This window comes from Cygnus olor, chromosome 2 (assembly GCF_009769625.2).
Source record: "Cygnus olor isolate bCygOlo1 chromosome 2, bCygOlo1.pri.v2, whole genome shotgun sequence".
In the NCBI taxonomy this organism is placed as follows: Eukaryota; Metazoa; Chordata; class Aves; order Anseriformes; family Anatidae; genus Cygnus; species Cygnus olor.
The window spans coordinates 149,135,954-149,160,601 of NC_049170.1; the positions used below are offsets into that span (position 1 = coordinate 149,135,954).

General features: G+C 40.7%; 1 protein-coding gene across 2 annotated transcripts in view; it reads right to left on the reverse strand.

Moving 5' to 3' along the window:
- Positions 1-7,339: 7,339 nt before the first annotated feature.
- TMEM65 (transmembrane protein 65) overlaps positions 7,340-24,648 on the reverse strand; it is a 33,808-nt gene continuing 16,499 nt past the window's right edge. For both annotated transcript variants that reach the window (XM_040547068.1, XM_040547069.1), the window contains 6 exons: positions 19,675-19,719; positions 17,484-17,551; positions 15,238-15,292; positions 14,014-14,056; positions 12,505-12,610; positions 7,340-10,584 (listed from right to left, as the gene is read on the reverse strand). In XM_040547068.1, coding sequence (XP_040403002.1) covers positions 10,489-10,584; positions 12,505-12,610; positions 14,014-14,056; positions 15,238-15,292; positions 17,484-17,551; positions 19,675-19,719 — 413 coding nt within the window. In that variant the 3' untranslated portion in view covers positions 7,340-10,488. The remainder of the gene's footprint in view (positions 10,585-12,504; positions 12,611-14,013; positions 14,057-15,237; positions 15,293-17,483; positions 17,552-19,674; positions 19,720-24,648) is intronic.

Below are 24,648 nucleotides of genomic sequence, written 5' to 3' on the forward strand. Positions count from 1 at the left end.
CTCTGCTCTCAGGGAGATGCACTGAGCGACTTTGAGGCTCACAGCCTTTGCACTTGCCCTCTGGTCTACGCTTTCACAGGCACAAAGCACGGGAGCTGCCCCACGAGGGACTCTGCTGGCCACAGGACTTCGCTGTCACCTTCACCTGAGCGCCTCAGAGCTGCTCAAGGCAGGCGATGGCAGTGGTGCGACATGGCAATGGTGCATCCTCTGTGGGCACACACCGGTTTGGGGGCTGCACGTGGGCATCAGTCCCCAACTAGTGCCTGAAACAGCTGCTTCAGATGAGTTCCTAAATCCTTGTTTAAAAAAAAAAAAAAAAAAAAAAAAACCACTACAGGAACTGAAACAAGGATTCATTACTCAACTAGACCAGATCACAAGCATGTGTGAGTCACAGAATACATTGGAGATGTGTTTAAAGGGCTTTTGTCAAAACATTTTTAACCTGATTTGCATGAATTGGTGATGCAGTCCAGATAATTTTGGCAGTGTATTAGATAAAAAAGATTCTCCCGCAACATCTGGGGCCACATCACCAAGCCACACATAAAATCAGGGCCGTAACAGAAAGCTACAGAAGGCTACGTGTTTAGACTAGAGAGGAAGAAGCAAGCAAAACAACTATGAAGCCAGCATGGTACCTGCACAGCAAACAAGTAGCTACACCATTGCACCTTCCATCCTGACTGGAAAAGTCTTTTATGAAGAGAGCTAAACCACGAAAAAGGGTACTAATAACTGTCACCATCTAATCCAAGTGAAATGCAGACTACCATTAGGGGGGAAAAGACAGTGCATTTTGACAACTCTCCCATTTTAGATTCAGAGTGAGAAAGAAGGCTATTTGTTTATACAACACCGTGTTAACAGCATTTATCCAGCTAGGAACAATGTGATAGCAGTTTTAAAATATGCTGAGTATTACTTGATCATCTAGGAACAAAAAAATACACTCTATTATTTTCAGCAACCATTTACAATGAAAATCGCAAAGCAGAAGCATCAACTCTTGCTCAGACATCACATACGGGAAGCATCCTCATTTCCTAAACTGGAAAATAAAAGGATTAAGAAAAAAATACATGCAAAATTGATCATTTCTGTTTACTGCGACTCAGTTTAAATCAGAGTCACATCAGTACAGGACCTACACCAAAGCGGTTTTCATCAGATGGGGCTCAGGAATCTTCTAGTTTTGTAATGATCAGTGGGACTGCCAGAATGGAAGATACTGGTTTAGAGTGAATTAGTGCTGCTGTCACATTTTTCAGCTATTTTAATGAAATTAATAAGTTGTATTTCTCTAAACTCTTGAAGGAAAAGTTCACTTCCTTTCTGATTTCACTTCCCTTCCAATTCTATTCTTCCACGGTTCATTAAACGTGGTGCCCCATGCTGAACCCAGCACTGAGAGGGGGCAGCTTGCAGAATACTCACACAAATCGGCATTTTTCCAGAGGCCACGATTTTTAATGATTTTACCAGTAACTCTGTTTGCTACTTGCAAGCTCACACCGCTGGCCTTTCCTTGGCCTGCCTTACCCCAACTTCCAGCAGTATCAAGCTGCCAGCATTTAACATCCGAGTTACAAATATGCTCCTAAGACCCTTGTCAGCCACAGCTCACACAGACCAAGGAAATACTTCAACATATTGCATTTTTCAGGCAAAGTCATTTGCAATGGAGAGCCCCGCTGTTGTGCGACACGTTGTGCTTGCATCACCTGTCACGGCAGCTGAAACGAAAACAAAACCTCGTAATTTGCTGCCCACGCAGAGCATCACAGAACACAATCAGCCAGAAAGGAGGACCTCTTCCCTGCTGCAAAGTTTCAAAAGAAGTCATTTGTCTCCCTGTCATTCCCCTTGCTACCGAGCCACTCCAATTGCAATTAAAGTTGCAGGCTTTCTTTACAACAAAGAACAGTTTTCATGCAGTGAGCTGGTTATTTCACTTTGAAACAAACCCAACTTCATGTACAATCTAACTCACAATTAACAACTTCAGTGATCAAAAGCAGTGCGTGCAGGCCAGGGAGATCAATCAACTTTTACAAACTTTGGGAAAAAGTTGGTCCTGAAACAACTACAACACACTCCAAATAGTCACCATGGCTTAGAGAATACTGGAATATAGTAAGGATTAAAATGAGCATAGTATTTTTGGTCCAGAGGCTTCTCTTTTTAATACGTAAGGGGGTAATTGCCCTGCTCCTCTGCCTGCCATTATAACAACCCCTGGCATAAACTAATGGGATCCAACAAAATAACTCCTTTCCCCAGAGATTTCCTATCCCACTTTCCGGCTGCCTTTACAAGGCAAATGGAGAGGACCACAAGCCAGGATTTAATTGCCTCTCATTAACAGCATCACCACTTATTACATTAACCCCCAAGCAAGAGCTCCAGTCACAGCCTCTCCTGGTCCCGCAACACCTGACAGGTTTTGGTGCTCTCCCGGGGAAAAACGGGTGGAAGGAGAACACCCCCCTTTGGTGCTACTCCACGGAAGTGGGGCAGGCAACTGCCCAGGGGAAACCAGGCAGGAGGCAGAGACAAAGGCACTTACAGAGCTGCATCAAAGTCTATGCTGGAACTTCACAAAAATGTGCCGTTTTCCCTTCTGAGATCTAACCAGTTTTTGATGTGGCCTTTGACAACTAGGCAGTTGTGCTGCAAAGATAAACCACCTGTAATCGCTCTCCTCTTCCTATGCAAGGCCTCCTGTGCCCAAAAGGGAGCATTTCATTTCATTTACTATCATTTCTCCTTTGAGTGTTACCTCTACGCATGGATTAGTGGCAGCTCAATAGCTGAGACGTACAGAAAAGCCGCACTAGGGGAGGGAAGCTTCATCAGCTCTTTCTTCCATTCTCCCAGCAGGTTAAAAGCTCTCCGAGGCACAGGTAACAGCAGGGAAGTAGCATGCATGTGAACGGATGTTTTTCCTTTTTAATAGATCCTCTACATGATCCCACATAGGGAAAATGACCCGACAGAGTCCCATTCTCCTCCACTTGCTCTTTGTCCCTACGAGGATGTAGCAGATGAGCCATCATCAGCGAAAAGAGGGGGTAGCACCACTGCGCAAACACATCACACTGCCAAATCCAAGCAGCAATGCTGTGAGGAGACAAGATCACACTCCATGTTACTGCACCCCTGCTCTGCTCAGTGGCAGCATCTTCCCACGGGGAGCAGCAGCTGTAGCTCTACTGCGGCAAATCTTACTCTTAGGATACGCTGGGTGGTCCCAGTCAGCACACTTCATAGCCCCCTGGAAAAGAATCTCTATTGATGGACAATAACGTTTTAGAAGGGCTTACATCATCTAAGCAAAAACATAAGGCTGTTTTCATAATCAGAGATGTAAATGAGACACACCGATAAGCACAGCATCAAGAAAACAGAATGGAAAGAAAATGCATCAGGTTTAAAATCCCAAATAATTTCAAACAGATATATTTCACAGTAGCTTACGTCTCTGCACACATCCACAGTAACGATCCCAACCTCTCTTGCAGCAGTAACTGTCTTTAACAGTCACAAAGTCCCAGGTAAAGGAGCCTGAAACAGGGAACTATGAAATGCCTTCAACCTAACTGACAGTTACGGGAGATGCTCAGTCTATCTGCCTTTCTCCTCAAACATGAAACTCTGTAGTGTTGTTCCTTCACTTCCTGGGATGAAGAGAGATGAAGAAAGATGCCACACGCACCTTCAGAGAAATTAGTAATTAATCTTTTATTTTAAAACCTCCCTTTGAACATGAACAGCTTTTTAACTTCTTAAGGACAGACGTTCACCTAAGACTAACCAGCTTTAAATTCACTTTAAAGTTAAATCTTCAGGTAGAGCCATTTCAGGCCTGGAACACGAGCAGATCTTGAGAACGTTCTTGAGACCGTAGGCAGTGCTGTTGACAAAGGCAGACCAAGTTTCCAGATGAACAGCCTCCAGGTTTGAATTGAGGAATCCCATTCATTTTAACCACCATTACCAACCACTCTAAGACACAAAACATCAAGAATCTGGGAGGGGGAAAATTCTGGAGATATGACCATTGCAGCACAGCAAGAAGAGACAACAGCAATTTCTGTTCTTCGTGCATCTTTCAATGGTTGGCATTGGGAATAGGCTCTAGCTGGTTGATTTAGGTTTCACTTGTAGAAAATAATTATCAGGCAGCTCAAGATCTGTGCACTTGTCATTAAATTTCTTTCTGATAATATTTGCCTATTGATTCTCCTCATACGTACACTAACAACTAGAAGGTAAATACGACTTTCAGTTACAAAATTCCACTTGACTTCAAGGACAAGGTCAGAAAAGATGTTCCTAATCTTTCAATGCAGCTACAGCTGCTGAATCTTCTCGAGGACTAACTACACAAGACTGGGAGAGCACAACGAGAAGTTTTTGGGCGTATCTAGCCATGAGCTCAGGGATGCTGAGCTGCGCCAACTGTAAGGTGTTATTGCAGCCACACGTGCACAGGTTTCTCTTAATACACAGACACCCATTTTGGCCAGAAAGGGCAGATTTCTGAAATGTTACTGATAGAGGTATCTTACCATATGAGAGAAAAGAGTTACGGAGAAAATGCCGTGCGCTTAGTATCAAAGAAACATGCCATCTAATAGCGCATGAACTTCTCTCTCAAAGTAGCTAAAAGCCTGATATTAAAGCCCATGGTAGCTGAGCCATCACTGATACTTACATTTTTTTGGAAGCCCTTCTCCATTCCAGGAGCTCTGCCACAGTAAAAATTCAGAATCTTCCCAGGCTAATAAATTATTGACAAAATATGACAATTCGGAAACTTCTGCAAGCAAAAGCTCCTGCTAGTATTAGAAACTCAGAAGTCTCATCCCCGTCCATTCCTGAATGTGCAGAACATCACTGAAGACGCATGCTGTAGCAGGGAAGAGTAGTTCAAATACAAATACTGACACGTCATTTTAGACCAAGGCAACACAAGACAATTTCCGTATTTTTTATTCTTGCTGGAATCGGAGTCAGTGAGCAGTACCAGACTCCATCTGGAGAGGTCTACCACTACAGCCAGATTCATCCAGGGAAGACAGTCTACAAAAAGGAGTTATTTGCTGAACGGACATTAAGAGCCCAAGATGAGTAAGAGCTGCCTCTACATTTGGACAAGTTATTCACAGGACTACATTCTATGTGATACTTAGGAGAAAAATCAGGGTGAGGGTAGAAAAGGGGGACACTACATTTTCCAGATGCCAGAATTATTTCAGGAGGATTTGCCCAGAACAGTCAAACAAGGAATGCTTTTATTCTTGTAACTTACAAAGGGGTAGACTATAAGCTGTTCTGCAACAACAGTAAAGGTCAAGACTTTCAACGTGTTCATTCCGTACGAGAATACAAACACATTTATCAGACTGAGCACTCATTTCATCTTCCAAATTCTTCATGATTATTGCAGGGAAAAGGCCAGATAGAAAGCAACCTAATCATTCTTTTTTTTTTTTTTTTTCCTGTATCAATACAGCTTTTTGACAATAACAATAATATGGAAATACAATAGCATCTGTTACTCATCCCACCCCCAAATCTGCCACTGGAAGGTTTCAGGAAACCAAGATGACGTATTAAAAAAAAAAAAAAAACACCTCTGTTCTGGCCATTTACTGAAGTTGACACCAAACTAGAACCTTTACATCAGTAACCATTAAGCAGCGTTACCAACTACCACGCTCAGTGACACAGAAATCAGCAGGGTATGGACAGCAATGTCATCATGAAGGCCCTGGGGACTCATCTTCACACCGCCTAGACAGCTCATGAACAAAGGTTTACAAACGGCAGTTGGGCCAAACCTTTAGTCCACTGCACCTACTTCTTTTACTGTAATGCATTTCACTGCATAAAGATACCCCAGACAGGGGAATCAGCTGGCTTTGTTGCACTTGTCAGCATCTTAGGCATTACCTACGCACGGACTACTTGGTACAAGTCACGTACACAGGAACATCACATCACTGCAGGAGACTTTTATTGACCACTGCGTCCACAGGCAGAAGGGGCAACTCATAAGACTGTGGAACAGTATTCTTAGCTGCAGCGTTATTTAAGCCAGTTGCTTAGAAACCTAGCGACTACTAAGGTGAAGACTTAAGCCATAAATGTTCCCTGCCAGTTCTCCTCACGCTGCTGTTAAGCAACCTACCTTGGCATCACCTACTCACAGGAGACACCCTACATCAGCACCCCACAATCCCTGCTTCTACCCCAGGTAAGTATTCCAAATTACACGCCTTAAGTGCAATGCCAGCCCTGCTCAAGTCCTTGTGACAGCATCCACTTGAGGGGAGGAAGTCTAGAAGGTGGGGTTTGTTTTAAACAGGGTCGGTTGTCTTCCAAAAGAAAACAATTCCTTCTGCATTCATCTCTGCTTTTAAGTTTAAGCTTACACTAAACCATCCCTCCTCCCCACTCCCCCCAGTACTATTTTGAAGCAACACTTCAGATGACAAGGGTCCTGAACATGGAGACAAGGGTTGAGAGCCTCGACAAGCATTGAAGACAGATTTTCAAACAGGAGTTTGAATTTGCGTTACGGGAGTATTAACTGCAACCTAGATTAGCTCTGGCTATTCTCTTAATATTTTAGGTTAAAATATTCCTGAGCCATGAGACTCTCAGAGCAGGATAATAATTCCTCAATGCTTTGTAGTATCAGAAACAGCCTGCAGCTTAAAAACAGCCATTGTCAGCTTATCACTAGACCATGAAAAAAAACCATCAGAAGTATTTTGGCTAGACATGTGACAGACACCAAACAACCCTTATGAAGATTCTTACTGTACGATGCAATGAGAATAGGGTATAAAACAAGAGCCAACCCATACTAGTTGTCGAAATGCGCTGAGCCCATCATTCCGACACCGACGTGTTTTACTCACAGCACTTGTTCATGCGCAGACACCCACCAAAAGGACCGACCAAGCAGCGTAAGCAGCGAAGAGTTCCAAAGTTCAGGAGAGTTCAAAGGGGCTTCGTTCGCATACAAAACCCAGCTATTACAGAAATTCACGTGCAAGTGGACTTCTGACTACTATTAACCACAAACACTGCTAGTTTGCCATGCAAACATTTTAATCGCTTAAATTGTTCTCTTCCGAACATGAAGAGACAGATTGAACTACTCCACGGTGGTCGTCCCCTCTGTAAGTGACAAAGCAACTCTCATTTGTAACTGAAATAATAAATTCCTGTTTTGTTAACCGAGACCAAATACCCACAGGATATTATTAACATTGCCCCTCCAGCAACTGGTCTAGTAAATAAACAAACACAGAACAGCTTTGCTGTAGTACAAAACTTTACAGAAATTTTGACAATTTAAAGACAATACAAAATACATTTCCCAAATTCAAATAATTTATGCAAAAGTACATGAATGAGAAAATATCAGCGAGTAGATTTGGGTAACCACATTACCAGATGCATGTTCTTTGTCCCTAGGGATAACATACAGTCAAAAATACATTTACGTTTTAAGTTACAATAAAAACCAGCATTTTAAAATAAACACCATTTCAGGTCTACCAGCTCTTAAGAAAAATTCCTGTTAGCATGGGACAAACTTGATGGAATAAAAAATGGAGTAATACTGAAGCTGCTCAATAAGCCTGGTAGCGTTTGTTTTTCCTTTTATTGAGGAGGGAGAAGACAACCACAGAAAACAAAGAGGACATTTTTAATAGTGCTCTGTCTCTTCAATTACATATTTTCAAGATTGTGATCAGAGCATCAGGGACTACTTTCAACCACATACACCAGAAAAAAACCACACCCTTCTTGTCAAGGGACACTGTATGGATCAGGCACAAATCTGCCACTCCACATGAAGCAATCCACAAAAAAGCAGATCCCACAGGCAAAGCAAACTACCCTTACTGTATTCTGGGTGGCACCTTGGCCCCATCAAGCACTTTCTCTCAGCCTCCAGCAGAGCCACTGGTCTTCTCAAATGAAGAGTTATTTCTTCACATTTGTCAAGTACCCAAACCGTCACCTTCTTGATTAAAACATCAGACAACTGCCTGAAAAACCCAAGATTTCTTACCATGCGTCGCTTGCCCTCCACATTTTTGTGGTCAGCTAAAGAGATATTCAGAAGACATGATGAATTTCTCTGAAGATATCTTAGTTCATTAATTTTTGTTAAAAGCACTGGTTACAGTACAGTAGTTTGACATACAGCAACAAAATATAATCAATTTACATGCACAAGCTATTTAACAATAGTACATGGTCTTTCCTATTGTCATTACAAAAAGATTGCTTTACAACAGCTGACACAGCCTTCTGATTATTCCTATGAGTTCCAAAAAGTCATGAGAAAAGTGCTCCAGTTTGCATCATTGCAAAGAACAGAGGTTTGGCCACTGCTGAAAGATTCCAATGAATTATTGCAATGGGAAACAGTGTTGGAATTACTGAAAAGAATACAAAAAAACTATGCAAAATTGTTTTAATGTGTACTTCAATGAAAAAAGTAGGAAATACATAGTTTTGTCTAGAAACGTACCAGAAACAGAAGCACAGAGGAAGAAAAGTCAGAGTTTAAGGCAAGACCAAAACAAAACAAAAACAAACCACCAACAAAAAACCCCACTGATTACTGACATACAGTAAACCAGCAACAGTCTACTGGAGAAATGTATTATTTTTCTAGCAGGAGCTTTCTTGCTTTTTTTAAGAAAAGCTTCCCACCTTGAAAATGGAAGCAAAACCATGTTCTGTTCATGCCTAGCTAAGATTTCTTTCAATTTTACAGTTCGGTTAGGATTCTCATGGTTTAACATATAAAGGACAGTATATGCTACTAGGTCTACTCACTCCAAATTTTCAGTCTGCTTTTCACAAACAGATATAAAATACTGTCACTTTCATTAAAGGTTGGTGTCAAAGTTTCAGTACTGCTGTTTAAGTGGCTTCTAAAAAAATAGAAACAGATTTACAGCCAAGAGGTAAGCAATGAGCTCCATAAAACATATGTATGTTACAGTAAGACTTTCCATAGCAAATAAAAATCATGGGATTTAATTTTTCTTTTAAACCATTTATTTCTAGGTTTCAGAAGTGCTAACAATTCCAGTGACAAAGCTTTCAAAGTACCCTGGCTGTGCTTCTTTTTAGTGTCTTTTCCAAATGGTGTTCAAACATAAGAAAACCCCTCCTTTGCAATCAACAGTTATCAGTTTAGCATTCATTATGTTCCTGTCAAGTTGGATCCCGAAATATGAGTATTTGATAGTTGTAATCATAATTTATTTATTCATGACCATATAAAAAAGCACAGTTACATGTGACTGCACTGTCAGATCTATAATACACCAGATAAGACTGAAAAAATAAAAGGCAGAAAAGGAAGAAGGCCTCAAGTCTCTTTTTCTTTTTTAAAGAACTGTATCACAGCAAAAAAAAAAAAAAAAAAAAAGCGCAAGGGTTTAATCTTAAATACAAAGTTATAATCTGCAAATCAGGTCCTCTAATCCAGACTAACAGTACATATTATTATTATTATTGTTTCAGTTGAGCCACCCATCACAAACTTGCAGTGCCAGTACTCATTCATACCTTGAAGGGCTCCCCAGCCTCATCTACCCCATTAAAATAAAGTGTGAATAGCTAAACAGAATAAAAAAAAAAGTTGTGGTTTTGAAATAGGAAGTGTGAATTCTTTAATACCACACTGAAAGCTCAGGAAGATCAGTTTAAGGAGATCTCAACTGAATTCTCAAAATATTGCTTACAAAGGAGAGAAAAAGACATGAATATGGAGGTACAGAAGGTGGTGTTAAACCACCTCTAAAATGCACTTGGTAAGGATACTATATGAGAAACACTTACCTTGTCAAGGCATTAAAATGATCATCTCAGGAGACAATTCAGAGAAATGGAATTGTAAAGAAATGCAAACTAGACTGACATAGATCACTGAAATATCTGATCTAGAGGCAGTGCAAAACGACAGCTGGTGAGGGGGCAACCAATCGTCTTGCAAAGCGAGGGATTTCAAATCACTCATCACTGATCTTAATCTGCATTGAAGGACCTGATGAACAGCAATGAAATTTTTGTCATGCAATTACAACTGTTAAGCAACCAATATGCAACTCAAGAGTGATAATGTCATCCATGGTGGATTATTAGAGTAATAATCCATTCAAGAGTAAGGTCAAAAAGGGGAAGTGGTAAACACCATTTGCTGTAAGTGAAAACACTTCAAAAATTTACATTAAATAAAACGCTAAATGGTATCTTATAAAAAGAAGTACTGAACACGACAAAGCCACAATAAATTAGTGTTTCCATAAAATGACATGCTGAAGGTTTTGTTCCCAAGTCTATACATTTTTACTGTCTGTTAATTCCTAAATATTGACAGCATAATTGAATAATTGAGGTACATTAGTTTACATTTGTATATGTCTTGTAAAAAGGTTAATTTTTTTCTTCCAGTTTTTCTTCCTCATCGCCAAAGAACAACAAAGGAAACATTCCTAAAATGCAGCCAATGGTCACTCCAATAGCTTTACCCTAGAGAAAGGGGGAAAAAAATTAAGTTTCTCACTGATCAGTTGTTACTTGTGTGTAGCACCAACACAACCAGGAAAACAGACAATTTGTTCCAGCTTTTGGTTGGGAGCCGTATTTTCCTTAGCATGCAGACTAGAAACAGTCTATGAGAGAGACAGGTATGTGTAAACAACAAGGTTAGAAATCCTGTGCTGTGATAATACAATTCTGAATGAAGAGGAGCAGAATGACTGACGAAGAGATGCACACATGGTAAACAAGGAAGGAGACCAAGATTCAAAGGACTAGTATGATGGCCAGGAAGACAGGGAAGGACAAACAATTAAGGTGTAACTGTAAAAAAGCATCTGCTTGAATCTGGTAATATGAATTATCATTAAGGTCAGGAGTGAGGAATTCCCTGCTAACATTAACAGTTTGCAAAGGTACGAGGTGAAGACAAAAAATAAACAGATTTGAAAAGATTTCCCAAATTGACCTAGATGTAAAAGTCAACAGGAGAGGAAAGAAATAAGAAAGGCAACATCCAAAGGCGTATCACCAGCAGTAAATGAATAGCATCGAGAAACCTCTCACAGCAGGTAAATAATCAAAAGAAAGGAAAAAATGCTAGCATATAGAATAAGACACTCAGAAGTCTTTTCACAGAACAGTGCTGTGAATTAACTGCCATGGCATGACAGACTTGTCCCACAGACTCATCAGCTTCCCCTGAGAAACCTCGTACATTGGACGGACCAGAGGGCATCCCACTGACAATGTTTCATTTCTTCCCTTGCTCGATGCTTTGATCTATCACTGCTGAAAGCAGTTTTTTTCCCTAACTTTTGAGAAAGAGTTATTTCTCATCCCTTCAATCTGCCAAGATGAAATAATGATCTGTTTCTTTACTCAGTTTCTTACAATCCATTTCTTCAATCAAAATGAACTAACACTGTCATCACTGAGGTGGGACTACTTCAAATGTTTGGATGTTCATGAAGTAAACGCCCTGAAAATGCACCTGAAAAGTGAGTGTCCCGTAACTGCAGAAGTACTGTAAGCCCAGGCAGTGAATAGTATTCAAAAGCTAAGGTTTACTCTGATAAAAGTTAATTTCATAACCAAATTAATTACGGACTATTAGAAACTAATACACACAGTAGAGGTACACAACTAAAAAGTGATTGACAAGGAATGTATAAGGAATAAAACTAAGGGTAATGCTATAATATAATGCAAATAAACTATCTTAGCACAGTAGCCAGAGTCCAAACAAGGTATCTGCACAGCATACATGAAGTCACCGCAGAGATTATCCATGCTACCAGTTACTCCTGGCTTGTCGCATACAAAAGAACACCCAAAGCTGAAACAATCCAGTCTCCTGATGCTCCCTGACATGGGCTTAGAACCAAACTTTCTAGGAAGCGTTCAGAATATTGGTGGTTATTAAACATTTAAAAGAAAGTGGCAAAATGCCTATGAGGAGTGGCTGAGGGAACTGGGGTTGTTTAGTCTGGAGAAGAGGAGGCTCAGGGCAGACCTCTTTGCTCTCTACAGCTACCTGAAAGAAAGGTGTGGGGAGCTGGGGGTCAGCTGCTTCTCACAGGGAACCAGTGATAGGACTGGAGGGAATGGCCTCAAGTTGTGCCAGGGGAGGTTCAGGTTGGAAATGAGGAGACATTTCTTCTCGGAAAGAGCAGTCAGGCATTGGGACGGGTTGCCCAGGGAGGTGGTAGAGTCACCGTCCCTGGGGGTGTTCAAGGAGAGGTTGGACGTGGTGCTTAGGGACACGGTTTAGTGGGTGACATTGGTGGTAGGGGGGTGGTTGGACCAGAGGATCTTGGAGGTCTTTTCCAACTTTAATGATTCTGTGATTTATCACCTATTAGTCCAAATAGAAAGGCTCCCCCCAAACAGTGCCTGCAGGATACTTACCAAGTGTGCACTAAGACGCGTTTGCCACATATCGGCTTGTTTTGGTGTCAGATCAGGGATTGACAGACCCAGTCGTGACGCTAAAGCTTCTACATAACCTGCAAGCCTGGAAGAAAACAAGAACAAATTGTCTTGGATCTGAAAGGTGTCTTCTAGTGAGGATTTTGAACTATTTCAAGCACTGAACTTGCAAGGAATAGCTTTTCCTTCAGCATACTGATAAAGCCGTCGAAAGGTAAACATGGGAAAGCATTCAGACTTATAACACTCATAGAAGTCACTGTTGCAATGTAAATCAACTAATTTTCTCAGTGATTTAACATGCAATCTTTCCAGAAGAACTTTGTGGCGAGACATGACTGACCTTAATGTTACTGTATTTTACAACAGCTTATAAGTAAAACTTATCAGAGAAAGCGTTTCACACTATTGAGTAACCAGCTTTGTTATTTGCAGGGGAAAAAACAAGGAATAGAGAAAAAACAGACAACGGACAGGTTTTATTTTTAGAAACTACTCAGAAATTGCCTTTAAAAAACAGTCAGATTTATCTGTCTATATCTGACATAATAGCTCAAATGTCAATACTGACTTACTTGCAACAGATAGGTACACCTAGATGTGTAGCTATTTCCTTCTTCCCTCAGATATAACTTTACATCTGAGAAGGAAATGCGTTCAGATCTAGGCATACCAGTACCTGATGAGGCATAGTCTAGATCATAACAATATACAATTTCCCCCAAAAAAAAACATTTTTCCAAATTGCTCGCAGCAGTAGCCACAGAGGGTCAGAGGAAAGGCCCCATAGTTCATCACTTGATCTGACAACGACTGAGACAAAATGCTTATAGGAACTGCAGAAGCACCCAGGACTGCACAATACAAGAATAAGATGAACCCTCCTGCAATATGCCCTCCAAGCTTCCAGAGCCTGGGGAAAGTTGTATTCACCGTTATGTGCTTTTCTTGAAAAGGTGTTGGAATAGAAATAGCTAAATTGAGTCTCTTTTACGTGAATGTTCTCGCTTTTGTTCAAAGACATTTAACACACCTTGAGCTTCAGCTCAGTGACTTTAGAGCCAAGCCTTCAGGTTATGTTCTACTCAGTATCTCATTAATGTACATGGCTCACATAATTTCAATAAACTCATTTTGTGACAAAAAATTCAAATACTTCCTTATAAGCAAGCAGTACCTACAAAACACATTGAATCTTGTTAAATACCAATTCCAATTTTACCACTTAAATATATAATATTTTAACAGCAAAATAGTTATTCTCTGTTTCAAAACTATGGCGTTGCAGTTTTAAGCTCAACAATAACAACCAATTATCTCCACTTCTCCTCAAGGACAGAATACACTACTAGTCATACGGTTTACTGAAGGACAATTCAAGAGCTGAGAAAAAATAAAATAAGTTGATCATTTGTGTTTTAGTTCACTAGCACCAACAGTGGTTTCAAAGGAGCAAAAAATAAATTCTTAAAACAAATTCGGACATACCCCAGTCCAGCTAAATCTGAAACAAGGTTTCCCAGAGCAGCCGCTGGAAATGGAAACAGGGAAGAGAAGGGGAAAATATTATTTTAATAACACATACAAAAAAAATAGCACCTCCACCACCCCCTGCTGTTGACCCCGCCCTTATCAGTATATGTCACATAGAAGACTAGAATCATTATTTTTTATTTAGAGCTCATCTTCTGGCCTTACTACAACTTGGAATAACAGCAGCTGGACAGACAATAGCAGGAAGTACAACATTTTTTCTCCATGTGTATGAGGACAACTTCACAAATGCAAGATGACGACCTGGAAATTGGTGTAACAACTGTTCAGATCAGAGTAAACAATGACCACACACAGCTGAGTTTTATCCAGCTAACACTGGACGCCAAAAAAGGCCTTGCAGTGCCCAAAGAGGCACAGAAGCACTGGAAATAGAAGGAGATGCTACTTGTATATGCAGCTTTGTTAAACGTTTCAAAAGCAGGCATGATTTCTACACACTTGTGTCAGTTTAAGAATAAATACTACATGGGATTAAATATGTATTACTTAAAAGTTACAGGCTTAAAATGCATGATTTCACTGCAGGTCTTACTGACATTAACTTGCTTGTGTCTGTCTTGCATTGCAACGGAGGGCTGCAAGTTTCCGAAAGATTCACTTGTTCTGCTCTACAAATTTTCCTCTACAAGCAACGCTACACCTGCAGTTGGAGCAGTTTTTTTCTCTCACGTTGCAGAGGCACTGAGGCAGTCAAGCAGAGATTACGCGGGAGCAGGGCTCTTTATGCGCCTTTGCACGGCGTCGCATGGAGGCAGGGAAATCACCAAGAGCACCGGAGAACACAGTAAAGGGAAATCAAACACTGATCTGCACATAGAGCTGCGAGCAAACTGCAGCTTTTAAATACACATATAAATATCAGGTCCTGGGGAATTAAAAGCATTTTCACTACAGAAATGCAAATACCCGTTTTTAAGTTACCCAGGATTTGAACTTTTTGATTAAAACAAAACAAACAAAAAACACAGAAGCATTTCAAAACTTATTTGAACTGAAATCCCATTTCTGCAAACGGAACACATCCTTGCTTATTTATTATGAAAGGCTGCCGCAAGACCAAAGGAGAGCCATTTCAAGCTCCGTGGCCTATTTTCAGCCTGAAATACGGGAATGTGTCACATGAGTCTATGCATACTACATTTCCTTATTACTTGCCTGCCATGGTTGAAATTCCTAGGATAACTCCAATTGACAATTCTATTTGGGTTCCCTGAAAAATAAGAGTTTCCTCATTATTTGATGGCTATGGATTTAAAACAGATGACACTAATTCAGCTGGCAAGGTATTGTTCACTACTTATGTTAAAACTCCAAGGATAAACTGACATTACTTCTATTAGATCTGCACAGCTCTTACATTCCCAGCATATGCATCTCCTCCTAGGACAAGGATCTACTTCAGATATTATTTTAATATTTTATATTATCTCATAATGGCCACCTAATGGACAGAACAGTAATCCCTCTGCATACCATTTTCCCAAGCATAATTCTTAATGTAATGCACAGCTCTGAAAGCAAACTTCCAGAAACAGTGAGCAAACAGATAAAACGTAGTATCATAGCTCCTTATATCTTCATTTGAAGAAACACAAAATCACGCTGAATTGCAGATGGAACAGCAATGCATGAAGGGAAGATGAGAGAAAAGCAGCATAAATCAGAACAGGAGATGATCCAGTTGGATACAGAATCACAGAACTTTTTGAGTTGGAAGAGACCTTACAGATCATTTAATTCCAACCCCCTGCCATGGGCAGGGACAGACCAGGTTGCCCAAAGCCCCCTGCAGCCTTGAACACCTCCAGGGATGGGGCATCCGCAGCTTCTCTGGACAACCTGTTCCAGTGCCTCACCACCCTCATGGTCAAGAATTTCTTCCCAATAGCTAACCTAAACCTACCCTCTTTAAGTTGAAAACCATTTCCCCTTCTCCTATCCCTATGCTCCCTGACAGAGTCCCTCCCCAGCTTTCCTGTAGGCCCCCTTTAGGTACTGGAAGGCCACTGTAAGGTCTGCCTGGAACCTTCTCTTCTCCAGGCTGAAGAACTCCAACTCTCCCAGTCTGTCTTTGTAGGAGAGGTGCTCCAGTCCTTTGATCATTCTTGTGGCCTCCTCTGGACTCACTCCAACAGGTCCTTCTTGTGCTGGGGGCCCCAGTACTGCAGGTGGGGTCTCAACTGAATAAAGTAGAGCTGATGAATCCACCTTCCTTGACCTGCTGATCACTCCTCTTTCGATGCAGCCCAGGATACAGTTGGCTTTCTGCGTTGCCAGCTTCCGTTCGGTTTTTCACCCATCAACACCACCAAGTCCTTCTCCACAGGGCTGCTCTCTTGTAGCCTGTATTTGTGCTTGGGATTGCCCCAGCCCAGATGCAGGACTTCGCACTTGGCCTCATTGAGCTTCACAAGGTTCGTACAGATCTACCTCTTGAGCCCATCCGTGTCTCTGGATGGCATCCCTTCCCTCCAACATGTCGATCATACCACGCAGCTTGGTGTCATCGGCAAACTTGCTGAGGGTGCCCTTGATCCCACTGTCCATGTCACTGACAAAGATGTTAAATAGCGCTGGTCCCAATATCAACCCCTAAGGAACACCACTCATCAGCAGTCTCCACCTGGGCATCAAGCCGTTGACCGCAACTGAGTGTGACCACCCAGCCAACTCCTTATCCACCAAGTGGTCCATTTGGTCTCTCCAATTTAGAGACAGAATGATGCGCAGGACAGGAAAATGTTTCTCCCTACGAGGACAGTCAGGCATTGGAAAAGGCTGCCCAGACAGGTTGTGCAGTCTCTGCCATTGGAGGTCTTCAAGATGCCACCAGATACAACCATGAAATGGTCTGACCTTTCACTGACCCTGCTTTGAGCAGGATGTTAGACTGAAAACCTTGAGAAGGTCCCCGACAGGAGCAAGACTATTGACCTAGTGGCTCCTGAGGTCTCTTCCCACCTGAATTATCCCATGATTAAGACTACATTGTCAACGACAATACTACCCAAGGAACAGTATCTTTGGTCTCGATTCATCTTCCTGTTCCACCAGCCCATTTCATCTTCCAAATGAACAGGAAAATATTTAAAGGGTGTTACTCAGCAATGCCATGCCACATGAGTACAAAGCAGCATCAGCACTAACAGCACTTGCATCGCTGAGAATAGAGGGACACGTTAGTAAAGAATCCTCAAGACCTATTCAGTGTTGCATTATAATTAGTTAATACAGAACTGCATCAACTGCTCGTAACATGGAAACTAATGAAAACGTTACCAGAGAAATTAGTGAGTTGATACAGAGGGAGAGGAGTCTTCCTGAAGCTCTCATTTACTCATTTAATACGTAAATAATATGAATTGTATCAGCTTGGTCAAGGAATCAAATAATGAACTTACCGCAGCAATCATAATTGCGTTATCCAAAAATCCAAACCCTACAAAAGGCAATGCATTGTGGAAGAACACTAAAAGAAATAAGTAACAAAAAGATAATATTTATTAGAGTTTACTAGTTCACACAAACAACCGAAATGTGAATTTACTTCTACCTTTAAGAGAAGCAAAGTTAACATACAGAAACCCCCCTTCCTATTACTACTTTTAGTGCCCTGTTTTCAGTTCTGGCAGGTTTGGTAAGCCTTTTGCTACATAAGTCTTATTAATGGCTTGTGAAGAACCAGGTGAACGGACTTAACTCTTTTCAAATACTTGTACACATTTGGATGAAAGCCACAAACATCTACTAGTGCATATGAGAAATATTTAACACTGCACGAACTTTGATATTATTTACAATCCTTCCAGTTGATATTGCAGTATCGCTGAAGGCTGCCAAACTGTCTCACTTGCATTACTGCAAATTCTCCTTGCATTATTCTCTCACTTGAATTAAAGCCCTCACTTTCTCTACAATTCCCTCTCTATCCCAGTGCAAGAGGTCCACCTTCTTCAATCATTCCTAAAAAATCATATTTTAGGAGTATTGCCTGGCGCTAGCCAATTCCAATCAAAACTCCTTCAGCCAAGTTTACAACGGTGGCTTTCACTAGTGTGTCGTGCAGTGCTCATTATCTCACTATTCAGCCCAAACTTCTGTATCAGCATTTTGTTTGGGCACCATGCTGAAGACAAGTTAGGCTTGAAGCTGCTCCTCAAAATTTTAAGAAATCAGGTTCCATCTTTTGTTTGATGCATTTCTTTTCTTCCTTCCCAAAACTCCAAGTAAATCCTACTTTAAACTATTTGCTACTGCAGGATCTTGGAACACCCTGGTCTAAATAATTTTTAACAAGCACAGTGCAACTGCTCCTTTTTGTCCCATTCTGTTTTCTCTCTCAGGTCTTATTTTATAAGCTTCCTATGGAGTTGGGATTGAATTTGCACAGCGTGGCCTCCAGCTGAGTCTCAAGGTGCTAGCATCCTAAAACTAAATACAGCACCAAGGACTGACTACTCAACTAAAAATACAGCTTAGAAAATAAGTTCTTTTCACTTTTATTTTTTTTTGCTAACATTGAAAATGCTAGTTATTTTTCCCCCATTTCATATAGGATCAATAATCACATTTTACGAACTTTCAGAGGTGCAAACATATGAACAGAGAAGCAAGAAGAGTGCATGAACTTCACAGTCAGGTGAAAAGAAACCAGCAGGACTCCTTTTTGGGTTTACCTCTAAAAACACCATGAATCCATTATCGCAAAAACCAAATGTGACAAAATGTTTCATGCTTAGGTATTATAACAAGTTTGGACTTACGTACTGACTTTAAGAACATAAATACCTTCTTAAATGAACAGATGAAAGACTAAAAGCACACAATGTGTGAACTTGTGATTCTGTGAACTTTTTTTTTTTTAAATAGCAGGACAAAAACCCAAAAAAACTAAACAGCAAAAAAAAAGCACAAATAGGTACCAAAAACTTTCAAAATGTGTACCTAACTGTAGAGCTACATATGGGACTCATATTCTTACTGACGTTGACAGAATTTTAGAAGCCATGGATTAAACAGAAGTCCAGTGATCAAGGGAAAAAATTAAAAATACAAGTATAAATACCTACAGTAGGAGAATATTCAACTAAATGCACTTGCTCACTGACAGAGCTTGAAACCATAAAAATGGCCTGACTTGTAAGATAAGGTAGAATGTGAAAAATCATGGTTCTATAAAGACCACCAAATCTATTTCCAATTTCTCTACAATTTTACCCCACTTCGGAGTCTATTTAAAATACATGTGACTTGAAGAAAATCATTAGTTTTAAGCTAAAAGAGGAAAAAAATCTGAAAAGTACTACATCAACGCAGCTTGGCTGAGATGAACAATGCTTGCTGCCGGCTTTGAACAGCGCTCCCTTGTTTGGGCTTTCTGTCCTACTTTCACTAAATGGCACACACTCTCTCACCAGCTGAGGTGTTACGAAATAAAGAAGGCACGGTGACTTTAGGTGCTTGCTTTGGTTTTCCACTACTCCACAGTACAGGGATGAGGACAGACCAATGCTTGTAGGAGAAAGATGAAGCAACTCGAACACAAAGACTTCACAGTACCGAACTACATTCAGCAAACATTCTTATTTTTACCATGTTTCAGTTGTCCTGGAGATGGCGGCGCAACCTCCAACTTCTCTAGAGAAGTCAAAATGAAATGAGAAAGTTAGCTACATCATCACAAATTCAGTTTATTACATTATAAAGCATTTACCAAGTTACTAGCAGGCAAAAAGTAGGTATTTAATAGATTTAAAATTTGAAGTAAAAATGCTTCACATATCTATATTTTTCTTTTTAAAAAGATCCTATGATATTAAAAGCCACAAAGTCTCTTCAATTGATTTTACTAGATTAAGCTAGTATTTATAACTGATAATGCAAACCAACAGCACACATTAAAACAGCCCAACAGCCATCTTTATTACACGATTAAACAAGAAAATTAGAAAAAATACCCTAAAATTAGAAAAAAAACAGGACATCTAAGAGAACCGTATTTTAGTATTTGTTTTTAGGGGTACTCTAAGCATGCAGCAGACAAGCTTCTTTCTTCCAGCCTGCAAAAAAACACTACCACTTCTGTTCCCACAGCAGACATATTTTAACATCTGGTATGAGAATAAAAGAAAAATACTATGACATTAGAGACCGGTAAAATGGTGAAATACAAGAGGAGCCTGCATCATTACCCCAAGCATACTTAGGGCAGCCACAGTAGCTAGCATTGCAAACCCAGGCTGTAAAGCATTTGGGCATCATCTTCACCATGCCTGAGCTGTGCAGGTTGCAGCATGTATCCCTGCATCCAAGGGAGCTGCTATACTCAAAGCTACTGTCAAGGAAAAGCTAATACATTCACTTAAATTGACCTCAAAAAATATAAATAAAATGGTAACACCAAAACACCGATAGCCAACCAAAAGAATTCAAATCATTTAAAGTCTTAAAACTACAAAGACTTTCGAAGTCTGCTGAAGAGCTGTTTCTTCCCCCTGCTCAATGAGCTATCCAAGCTCCACAGACATGGCCACTTGTACTCTCCAGGCAAGTAAAAGGAGCACAGTCTGAGTGCTAAAGAAATACATAGTTGTTTTTTTTTTTCACCCCCCTAGAAAACACGATGGGATTCACAGCGAGCCCTGCAAGAACGACATTTACACAGCTGCAGGCATCTCAGGTGCCCCCCCAGCCACAAGAAGCCACACTAAAATTTTCAGCTTGTGTTCAGGAAGGATGGGCTGGGGCTTGGAACCATTTTCCCAGCACAAGCACCTGTACCTGCCTTTATATGGTCTCCCTCCATCCTCACAGGGTAAGAGAAGCATTTACAGGTATGCAGAAAGAGCGAGCTGTCTGCACACACCACTACTGTCATTCCAGCAGCTTTTCTCCAAGACCAGAGAAAAGCAATTCTTACAACTTTTGGGAACATCAGAGCCACCCTGAACCGAAGAGATTTACCGAGGTCACTGCTCCCCAGAGCTCCAGACTCCCTTATTAGTGGCCAGGCAACCGAAATCAAGACCATCGCATCTGTGATGCAGCTTTCCTAACCTCCTCTTGTTCCATCCTGCTGGATGCCAGGGAGACAACAAAATCCCCAAATCCTGAATCCAACCACAGGAGGTCTGAGTGCTGCCCTCCACAGCTTTCTGCTCTCATGGGAAGCCATTACACGAAAACCACCCCCACTGCTGCCTACACTAAGGCTAGTCCTCTGGATACAGGGATGTAGCAATAAAAATCCGTAACAGCATACAAACTCCCAGAAAGCACTCCTTTTAGCTCTGAGGAAAACATGACACCTTTTCATAGTCTGCCCTGATTTTAAAACGTGGTTATGATAGCCAGTTAGTTTAGATTATGCCCAAGTGAAATGTCTGAGGTACCGACACAGAAGACTATTTGGTTTGTCAAACAAAACTACATTTCAGAGCATTACTCTTGTGGATTTAACTAGAATTGATCGACAGCACACAACAGTCTACATAATTACACTCTATTTAGTGTATTAAGAAAGCTATTAAAAAGCTAGAACACTGAGCATAATTGATTTTAGAAACGTTACCAAAAGGAGGAATTGAGGACAAGTGTTTGGCAGGAGAAAAAAAAAGTCAAAAAAACAATCTTTAAATCCATAAATACTGGGAATTTCAGCACTCATATTAACTAGAAGTGATGTAACTCTCCTCCTTCAGGACATAAATCAAGGAGGCCCTTGGTATGCTTTTAATAGGAGGGAGGCTGGGGGACACTGCTTTGGGGGAAGAGGAGAGATGAGCCAACACAAGTTAGAGGGAATCGGCAAGGGATTGAATACAAGTGGAAATCACTCCTTCACTGACATAACCTGTTTGGGTAGTAGGTTTCCTGCTAAATACCCCTTTCAGGAAGCAGGGCACATAAGGTGACCAGCTCCTTTAACAGCACCACAGCAGTCAAGTGTTAAAAGTGAGGGCCCTAAGGACAGCATGGTGGCACTACCTCAGAGGCTGGCCATAGGGAGCTCCTGTGTAGCAGACTGTCTTCTTGCCATCACCCTACGAGGTTTCTTCTAGTTTAAAAAAGTATTAAAATTCATCTGGAAGCGTGCCTGAAGTGTAGCTCCCTTTATTTATGTTGAGATAAAAACAGGAGCCAGGACACGGGTGTCTCAGGTATCTTCAACCTGAAGAGAGCATCCAGCCCCAGCTGTGCCCACCACAGGGCCAAATCAGACCAGGTTGCTCAGGACCAGGCTCAAGGAAAAAGTTTTCCCCATGGAGCACCAAACCCAGCCATGGAGCATGAAGAGGAGTTCACTGATGGCTTCAGTGAACGCCACCAGCGCAGCCGCCACAGCAGCAGGCCGGAAAGGCCCAGCTCCTCACAGCCCTAGGCCCGAGGCCTGGTTTAAAGCTAGCAGATTGGAGGGAGGAAAGAAAAAAGAAAGAAATTTAACGCCAAAAGAATTAATAACGACTGTGCATGAAAGCCAAATCAAGTTTTTGTTTCGATTTTTGTTTTGGTTTTTTACACAAAATCACTTCCAATACCACCACATCAACATGCTTTGAAACTCTGCAAGATATGAATGCACCAGGTGAACACACCTCACAAAAAAACAATTAACTGCCTTAAAACAATTTAAAACCCTTTAGGTACCCTACTCCAAAATCCATTTCACAATTTATCTGTCAGAAGTTGTTTCCAAGACTCAGCAAAAAAAGGAAAAAAGTCTTCAGAGAGCACAGCAAAGGAAACATGCCCTTCACTTGTTTTACCAGAGGGGAAAAAAGGAATCATAACTGCAAAACCCGCTTCTAAGAACTGAATTCAGTAAGAATTCAACAGTTCAGAATATACATGACTGAAAAGGGGAAAAAAAAAAAAAAAGAAGTATTCCAGTATTGCATTTCAGGACAGCCATTCACCTATGGCCACCACGCTCATCCTATAGCACCATGCTAAGTAAGATGCCAATATTCATCTTATCACAGAAGGAATAAAATGAAATTGCAGAATAAGGAATACTACTGTTTCCAAACTGACATTCATTACCCTAAATTAAGTTATAAACCAAGGTTCAAGTGCAATACAGGTCACTAGCCCTGAATTATGGAGCCTGGTGAACAGAAAAAAAAAAGCTGCCTCTTAAATCTGTTCTTAATCCTTTTTGAATTCACAAGCATCACTTTTTTGCTAAATAAACATTTTATTTTTACACAGAATCAAAAATGGGAATATAAAACTGGCAACATAAATAACACCATTATCCACAATGTGGCCCAAATCCAATGAGTTAAATCAACTCTGCCAACTGTAGTCAATTTAAACCAAGACAGTACTTGCAATTTAGTCGTAAGATTATTATTCTTTGCTGACAAAAAAACCCAACCTGCTTAAGGGGGGGCATATTTTTCAGATGGTTAATAAAAACAGTTATCACCGGTTTTTGAATGATCAATTCAGGAACTAGAATACAAGGGAACTAGCAAGCCTAAAGGCATGTATTATTACCTTTTCTGCAAATTGCAGCTAACACTGCTATAAAGTTTTACAGCTAAATCTGTTACTGTCACCCAAGAGCAGGAAACAAGTGACAGTGGTAACAGGCACGGTGGCGAGGGCCACTCTGTGAAGGAAGCTATGTGCTACAGCTGAGCTTCGTTAAATCTAAGACAAATATGAGAAGTGATTTATAGCTTAAATAGTGACCAAGTTTCTAAGATTAATAATTTAACAATGAATATCAAGGTGGCATGAGGAAAGAACACAAAAGATATTAATCATCTAGCTCCATAATGACCTCACCGTAGAGGATGGTTACTGTCTCATCTGCAAATTAGGGAGGGTTTTGCCTCAAATTCAGCCTGGAACATCAGTTTCCTCCAAACTGCCTGTCTAGGTCATTTCAGCACATCATGAAATATGCATCATGAGGACAGCAAGGGCTCACTTCCACAGAACCAAAAATCGCTGTAGTTTTTGTGCCTCTTAAAGAGAAGTACTTCTTTGTAGGTGACATTCATCAGAGAATCGAGACAAAAATTCTGGACTGGAGCATGGAAATGAGATGTGCATTACTGCTTTGTTCAGCATCTGGAGAGCTGGATCCTTAAAAGTAAATTCTGACCAACATATGAAATAAGTCCATGAATGAACTCTTAAGAGTTCATGCCCATCCCCCTCTATTTCTTCTCAGCTTTTCCTCAAGGTTTATTAAAGCTGCAAAAAAAACCTCAGTACTTATGGCAGAACAAAATTGAAAAACCGTTTTCATTGATTTTCAACTGGGTTCCCATAATATTCCAGATGGGAAAATAACAATCCAAAAGTTGGCAGTAAAGAAAAATATCTCCATCATTTGTTATAACTCACAAATGATTTCCTGTTACTACACCAGTCAAGACATGAAAGGATGCTGACTCGTGCAGTGCTAAATATATGCTCCACTGTTAGCCCGTTCAGTCACATGCACACGAGAAGAGAAAGCTTAGCAAAGCATGAATAAGAGATGAATAAACAGAGGACAAGATAGAGTATTTTTTTCTCTATTACCTGCAAAAAGATAACCATGTCCAA